The 8,641-nt window shown below is 35.4% G+C and overlaps 1 protein-coding gene across 1 annotated transcript; it reads left to right on the top strand.

Annotated features, from left to right (window-relative positions):
• The first annotated feature begins 4,529 nt into the window (after nucleotides 1-4,529).
• Nucleotides 4,530-5,915, top strand: LOC140886357 (protein DETOXIFICATION 53-like). The gene has a single exon (XM_073292897.1). It carries the CDS (start codon nucleotides 4,614-4,616, stop codon nucleotides 5,913-5,915), a length of 1,302 nt encoding a protein of 433 aa, XP_073148998.1. The 5' UTR covers nucleotides 4,530-4,613.
• The last annotated feature ends 2,726 nt before the right edge of the window (nucleotides 5,916-8,641 follow it).

The raw sequence follows: 8,641 nt of genomic DNA, 5'->3' as shown, positions 1-8,641 counted from the left end.
GCTCGAGTAGCTAATTTTTCAAATGTCTTTGGCTGGATTCCTTGAAGGATATACCGAAGTCCCCAATGCATACCTTGGATGCACATCTCAATTGAAGAAGATTCAGATAATCGATCTTTGCAGTTAAGAATAAAATTTCTTCATCGATTGATAAAGTCAATGACGGTCTCTTCTTTCCATTGTCGTGAGTTTGTTAACTCAATCATGCTAACTACTCGTCGAGTACTGTAGAAGCGATTGAGAAATTCTTGTTCTAATTGTTTTCAACTATCGATTGAACATGACTCTAGATCAGTGTACCAATCAAATGTGTTCCCTTTTAGTGAACGGATAAATTGCTTGACTAGGTAATCTTCGTATGTCCCAGCATTGTTACACGTTTCAATGAAATGAGCCACATGTTGCTTTGGATTTCCTTTGCCATCAAATTGTTGAAACTTTGGAGGTTGATATCCATTCGGCATTCTTAAGTTATCAATCTTTTGTGAATATGGTTTGGCATAGGTGAGAGATGGCTTTGAGCATCCATCGAGATTTTCTTTGATAGTACCCATGATGAAGTCTTTTAACTGGTCCATGGAAACTGACCCATCAGATGAAAAATGTAAGTCTTTAGTTTGTTCATTTTGTTTTTTCTTCAATGATGACTCAGTTCCATCATTAGTTTCATCTTTTTTGTCCATGTAACTTGTATCAGTATGGTTTAACTTGTCCATCAACTTCATATTTTGGGAATCCTGTTCTTGAACATATCTCGAGAGTTCCTCAATGGCCTTTGTCAAATTTGATATTTGATCTTCTAAAGTTGTGGCATTTGTCACCATCACGCTTTCTATGTGAGAGTTCTGATGGGTCTCAAGAAAATGAGTTTGCTCAGAAGATTCTTGTAACTTCTTAGACATGCTTCTTGTGATGACTCCAAGACTTCCAGTTGACTTTGTAGTAGAAATCTTCATGTTAGTGATCTTTTTTCATTGGTGGACATGATGGCTTAGAAATTTTGATGAAGAGAAAAGATGAAGGGTGTAGATGGTCCCTCTGGGCGTGCCAAAATTTGTAACTCAAAATTCTTTATTTCTTAAAATTAAGAAATAGAAAATGGATACAAAGTGAATTTGAGAAATTAAATAAAAATTAGTGGATGCAATCTCTAAATAATCCCTTGATTTTCCTCTTCAATGACAATTTCTTGATAGATTTGAATTTCTTGAGTATTTGATCTTCTTGAAAGACGATTTGATGTCTTGAGATTTGATTTGATGTCTTGATAAAGTTAATTCGATGGGTTAACACCTTGATATCGAATTAAACTTCAAAATTTGGAAAGAACGCGATGAACTCCTTGAATCGCGACTTGAAATTTGTTATCTTGAATTTGATGAAGAACACGATCTTCTTGAATTTGATTTATTTGTTGAAGAACATGAACTTCTTGAATTTGATGAAGAACACAATCTTCTTGAATTTGATTTTATTTGATGAAGAATGCGAGCTTCTTGAATTTGATGAAGAGCACATTCTTCTTGAATTTGATTTATTTGTTGAAGAACACGAACTTTTTGAATTTGATGAAGAACACGATCTTCTTGAATTTGATTTATTTGTTGAAAAACACGAACTTCTTGAATTTGATGAAGAACACGATCTTCTTGAATTTGATTTGTTTGATGAAGAACACGAACTTCTTGAATGTGACTTGAGAGAAAAATCTTGAATTCTTCTACTTTCTTGCTTCAGTCTTCTTTGTTGTGTCTTCTTCTTGGTCATCTGCCCCTATTTATAGCTGAAGGATGCAGATTTCTACAATTTTTATTCGATGATGTGTCGCAATTTGATTGGCTCCTCCTGATTTATTTGGTGATTATCTTCCATTAATCACAAGATTTGATTTTAAATACTAAAAATATTAGTATTTTCTTCTATTTGATGCAAGATTTGATCTCAAATATTAAAAATATTAGTATTATCTTCCAATTTGTGCAAGATGCAATCTTGATTTAAAAATCTTGGTTTGATCACAAAATATATTAAAATATCAATTAATTAACTATTTATTTTTTAGGAATTTAATCTTCCCAAAAATAGCTAATTATTTTATTGATAATTAATTATTTCGTACTTGCCATATTTGAAGGTTGAAAAATTTAATTGTCTACAATTTTATTTACAACAATTTTTGTAAACAAATTAAACAATACACATTTTAAGAAAAACACTTTTGGTTTATTTTTTTAAAAATATTTTTAACTCGGTAACTTCTCCAGCCGAATGCACTCTAATTAATTAAATTCTTTAAAATTTACATATATCATATTATATAATTATTATTTTACTTTAAAAATTATGATTTTACTTTTATCCCATATGTATACACCACAGATGGGCGTGCGTCTACATACATATTATAATATATGTAAAGTTGTGGTGTTTGTTTTACTTTTTGACGTACCTGGAATTAATTAATTAATAATGGAATATATATCATCTCACCAACCTCGAGAAGTGGTGTATCTTCATCTCGCAAACATCATAATTCATATGTTCATATAACATATGGCAATGGAGACAATTTCCAATAAAGTATATACATACATATATCCCCAACTTTCAATTATTTTTTTTATTTTTTTGAACAACCCCGAATATATATATATATTCTAACTCATGATTGGACGAGCTAAGATGATTGAATTAATTAACCAAACATATGTTTAAGTTAATTTGTGGATCGTGGTAATTAATTGCCTATTTCAGCTGACCCAAAATACATACCACATACTTAGTTACCATTGATTCTGCCGTCAACTTTTTTTTGATCCACACCTCTGACTTATAAGTTTTTTGCTGCATGCATGCATGCAGGAATTCATTTTATAAATTTAACTAAAAATATACATGCTTACAAAATTAATAGTTTGTTATTATATTTTCCAGCGAAAGCGATCATCGATCTTGAAAGAGAGGATCCCTCAATAAGTGAGCACGTATATAGTACGTATAATATTATAATATAATAAGTTTTTAGATCATAAATAAATCATGTTTGCTGGTCCCAAAAAAAAGGGTCGGACCCCCTGCCATATTATCATATTAATCAAACATAATTTTTCTATTTCCGTCTTCTTATTATTTAATAATTTTTTATTTAACAAATATTATTTTACTGGACATGCCCTGATTACTAGTAATTAGTAGTAATATGTATGTTCCACTATCAGTCCTCAAATTAATTGTTGCAAGCAAGAAGACAAAGGAGCTAGGCGATCAGTGCAAGTAGTTAAAACCTTAAACAAAAACATATGTATATATATATATATATATATATATATATATATATTGTATCAGATGGATGAGAAAATATGTTAAAAATGAGAACCCGTACGTCGCCTGTATACATGACAATGCAGCAGGTGCCAGAAAATGCATGGGACGACTGATTGAATTTCCATATGAGTAGCAGACATTAAGGTTGGCCACATTAAGCTTTAATTTTATTTTATTTATTTGATTCGTACGTACGTATAATCAATTAAAATAAGTAGAAACGTTTCAATACTAGTATATATATTAGTGAGTTTGTATTGTAGTTGAATTGCACGTTTAATATAATTTTGTTGGTTGATCTGTGTATGCAATGCGACAGCTAACTAGACAGCCATGTGCAAAATGATCAATTCAGAAATCCAACTCCATCATCTTGCTAGTACTGAAACCAGAGATAAATCCAGAGATCATCATTTTTTCAGACAAGTACTGCTCTGGAATGAGGTATCTTCTTCATTTTAATTTCCCTTTCTAGCTAGTTAATTTCCATCACCAAACGCACATACGTATTATTATTATTATTATTATTATTATTATTATTATTATTATTATTTAAGCTATCTAGCTAGCTAGCTAGAGCGAGTTCGTTGATGAAAATTCATGAAGAGCCAAAACATGAGTTTTGATGATCAACGAAGCACAAATTAACACTCCCATTTTTATACACAAGCTAGCTAGCTATATATATATATTTTCATGAGATATATATGTTCATTAATTTCAGTAGTGGAAATTAAGTGGCTTTCTGGGAGAGACCAAAACCTGATTTTGCATTTTAATTATTTTGACTTTTTGTGGTTAACATCATATATATTGATCAGATATTCCTGATTTTGATGGTGCCGAATACTCCATTTCTTGAAAAAAAAAGTAGATGGGGACATTTATATATTTCTTACAAGCACGCTAGCTAATGTTGAAATGCATATATAAGCTTTCATTTTTAGCATCACAACATAAATATTAATGATCCATATTATAAATTCTTTTTCTCCTAGTTAATTATCACGCACTCTCTCTCTCTGTCATTTCATTTTAAAAAATATTTGAGTTATATAAATGGATCCATATATATATATGAAATATTATTGGCCGGGCTTGGCTTCGTGCTGCATGCGTTGGACGAACATAAAATGTGGCTTCGATTATTTATATGATTAATGCTGCCTTGTAATTATAATTTGTTTGCAAATGGGCGGCAGGTAATAGAAGAGCTGATAACACTGGGGAAGATCGCTTGTCCCGTGGCTCTAACAACTTTGCTCTACTTCTCCAAAACCATAATCTCCATGGTTTTCTTGGGCCACATGGACAAGCAAGAACTAGCAGGTGGCTCGTTGGCCCTCGGCTTTGCAAATGTCACCGGCTTTTCGGTCCTCAAGGGCCTCTGCTCCGGCATGGATCCCATCTGTTGCCAAGCCTTCGGGGCCAGGCGTTGGCCAATTCTCAGCCAAACATACATCAAAACCGTCCTCCTCCTCCTCCTCGCCACCATCCCTATGGCTGTGCTATGGCTAAACGTCGAACCCGTGTTCCACAGCCTCGGCCAAGATCGTGTCATAGCCAAAATTGCCAAAACTTACCTCCTTTTCTCCCTCCCCGAACTGCTAAGTAACGCTAATCTAAATCCTTTGCGCACATTTTTAAGAACCCAAGGCTTAAACACACCAAACACCATCATTGCAGCATGTGTTTCCGTCCTTCATTTGCCTATAACATATTTACTTGTCACGTATTTGAACTTGAGAGTGAAGGGCATCGCATTGGCCTCGGTTTTGTATTCGGTGAACATGAACATTGGGTTACTAATGTACCTGGTCTTCTCCAAAGTGGCGATAAAACCATGGAACGAAGCAACACTTGGCGTAATCTTCCACAACTGGGGACCGTTGCTGCGCCTGGCTTTACCTAGCGTGGTCCAGGTATGTCTGGAATGGTGGTGGTATGAAATAGTCCTGTTTCTGAGCGGCTTGCTCACAAACCCTGAATCATCCGTGGCCGCTATGGGAATCTTAATCCAAACCACAGGCATACTTTATGTGTTCCCCTTCTCTTTGAGCCTGAGTATATCACAGCGCGTAGGCCAGGAACTCGGAGCCGCACAGCCAGCCCGTGCCCAGCTGGCATCAATGGTTGGAATCTCAGTGGGTCTGGCCTATGGTCTCTTGGCGTTTGGTATGAGTTTGGGTGTTCGGTCATTATGGGGAAAGCTATACACCACAGAGCCACAGGTTTTGGCTTTGATTTCGTCGGTGCTTCCTATCCTGGGGCTGGCGGAAATAGGAAACGCTTCTCAGACGGCGGCTTGTGGATCATTGACGGGTTCGGCCAGGCCGAAACTGGGCGTCCGGATAAACATAGCGGCGTTTTACCTGGTGGGGTTGCCATGTTCGGCCATGTTTGCTTTCAAAATGAAGATAGGGTTTGCAGGGCTGTGGCTGGGGTTGGTGGCAGCTCAAGCCACATGTATATTGATGATGCTTTATAGTTTGGCTAATACAGATTGGAAGCACGAAGCAAAGAGGGCGGAGGAGCTCACAATGTCAGTCGTCGATAAGGATGATTCCGCCGGGACCAATCTCGTTGCATAGGCTTGGCTAATTAATTATTATATATATATATTTCCGAGTACTGCATGCATGTAAATGATTAATTTTGGTGATATAACATTTTGGTTTTCAAACAAACGAATATTTATTAGATTAATGACCGTCATCCATTTGCTGATTTGCATAAGATTTATTTTTAAGTAATTAACTTTTAAGTCAAATATGTTTTTTGTGAAGATTTATTTTTAAGTTATGCTTAACATTTAATTTTAAAATTTTAAAGGGAGTTGTAAGTATTTTAGGTAATTGAGCTTACTTTCGCCCCATGGTTTTACCGCCAAACTTTACGTAAAAATCTCTTCCCTACTCTTCCCCTCTTTCTCACGCCAAAGCGCCGCCACACTCTCCCCTCTCCCTCCACCTTTCAAAATTCTGCACAGTTGGAGTAGAAAATTCCTCGTTTTGTTCGTCATTCGAAGGCTAGATCGTATCAAAAGGCCCGGATTTCTCCCCACCGATGGAAAAAAGAAAGTTTCTTCAATCTTTAAAAATCATCATCCAAGAATATAGATATGTTGATATAAAAAATATGCATATTGATGTATATGTATTGTATATTGCATGGATTTCTAAGAGATTTCGAAGAACATGATGTAGAAATATGAAATGTGGATCGCTCTTGATGTTTTGTGTAAGGATTTTCAGAATGGATGCAAAAGATGTTTGAATCTCAGATTTTTTTTTTTGTGTGTATGTTGTAAGCAAAAGTTTTGATTCAAATATTTTGAAGTGGGTAGTTTTTGGACGAATTGTTTTCGAGTTTTGAAACTTTTTCATGAAGGATCGACTTTTCAACGTATGAGTGAGTATGTTTGAATTGAGATAGAAAATGACCAAAAAGACCAAAAAATCACGTATATTTTCTACCTCACGCAACAGTAGGTGCCGAGGTGCAACCCAAAGGCGCCCTAGCGCCACCGGGGTCGAAACCCTAGAGCCTAGGCGCTACCCAGAGGCACCGAGGTGCTTCTTGGGCTGCAGTCTTAGCTCCTAGATGCCCTCCAAAGGCGCCTCAGCACAAGGGGCAGCCCCGTATTTCCTTTCTAATTGTCGTTATGGAGTCATAAATTCATTTCTAATGTCTTTTAAGGTTATTGGAATCTTTATAAGATGTTTCATGGAAAGATTTCTAAGTTTTGATGCTAAGAACGGAAAGAACTACTCACGTGCATCCGTTTATCTACTTATACCTCTATATGTCTTTATTTCTTCATGAAATTATGCATATTGATGTATATATATTGTTTATTGCATGGATTTCTAAGAGATTTTGAAGAATATGATGTAGAAGTATGAAATGTGGATCATTCTTGATGTTTTGTGTAAGGATTTTGAGAATGGATGCAAAAGATGTTTGAATCTGAGATTCTTTTTTCTGTGTATGTTGTAAGCAAAAGTTTTGATTCAAATCTTTTGAAGTGGGTAGTTTTCGGACGAATTGTTTTCGAGTTTTGAAACTTTTTCATGAAGGATCGACTTTTCAGCGTGTGAGTGAGTATGTTTGAATTGAGATAGAAAATGACCGAAAAGACAAAGAAATCACGTATATTTTATACCTCACACAACTGCAGGTGCCAAGGCGCAACCCAAAGGCTCCCCAGCGCCACCAGGGTCGAAGCCCTAGAGACTAGGCACTACCCAGAGGCACCGAGGCGCTCCTTGGGCTACAACCCTAGCTCCTAGACGCCCTCCAAAGGCACCTCAGCACTAGGGGCAGCCCCGGATTTCCTTTCTAATTGTCATTATGGAATCATAAATTCATTTCTAATGTTTTTTAAGGTTAATTATTGGAATCTTTATAAGATGTTTCATGGAAATATTTCTAAGTTTTGATGATAAAAACGGAAAAAATTACTCACGTGCATCCGTTTATCTACTTATAACTCTATATGTCTTTATTTCTTCATGAAATTTATGTTCTTATAAAAGACATGAAATTTTATGAAATGTTAGAGACGCGCCTAGTTTTATTCAATGGTTATATGATTTTGTAACATGAAAGTTTTATGAGAACGAATGTATGAAGCATGAAAAGATAATTTTGATGTTTGATTGTACTAGTGGTGACAGTATGAGATTGGTGCCTCGGGATGAGATTCGGGGAAAGCCTCTCTAATGAAAGTTTATGTACCTTATCGTATGTGACTGTGCACATATTGACTTCGACTGGTATGGGCTATATCAAATGTTATATTTACGTTGCGCAACTATTTAATGATTATGGTTCCAATGAATGTGCTATAATGGTTACCAATTTTGCATGTATCTCATCACAGAAAGAAAAGAATGTCATGATTTTATGCTATAGTTGCGTCCAATGCGTGTAATAAGATTTTATTATGTTTATTACTCGAGTATACTTGTTGAGTCTTTAGATTCACTACGCTTGGATGATGTAGGTGAGGAAGACACCGTAAATGAGTTCGATGTCGAACAAGACGCGGAGTAGCCGAGGAGGTGAGGAGTTGCATGCCAAGGCTATTTATGAGCTGTATTTTAGCAAGGATTTTATGCATTCCAAAGAGTGTTTTTTTGTTATTGGTGTTTCTAAACTGGTTTTATATATTGCAAGATTTATTATTTTAGTACGATGTTTTATGTGAATAAGTTTGTTGCATACTTCCCTTGAAATTCATGAAAAGTATTTTTCTGCAAATTTTTTTTTTACGCATTTTATTTACGAGCATGTATGTTGGTGACGTAGTGAG

Source organism: Henckelia pumila, chromosome 3, assembly GCF_033568475.1.
Source record: "Henckelia pumila isolate YLH828 chromosome 3, ASM3356847v2, whole genome shotgun sequence".
Taxonomy (NCBI): domain Eukaryota; kingdom Viridiplantae; phylum Streptophyta; class Magnoliopsida; order Lamiales; family Gesneriaceae; genus Henckelia; species Henckelia pumila.
The sequence above is the reverse complement of the archived record's forward strand: the minus strand, read 5'-3'. Positions and strand labels throughout refer to the sequence as shown.

Bases quoted from the DNA above. Each gene is read 5' to 3' on its own strand.
- LOC140886357 (XM_073292897.1), top strand. From the start codon at position 4,614: ATGGTTTTCTTGGGCCACATGGACAAGCAAGAACTAGCAGGTGGCTCG.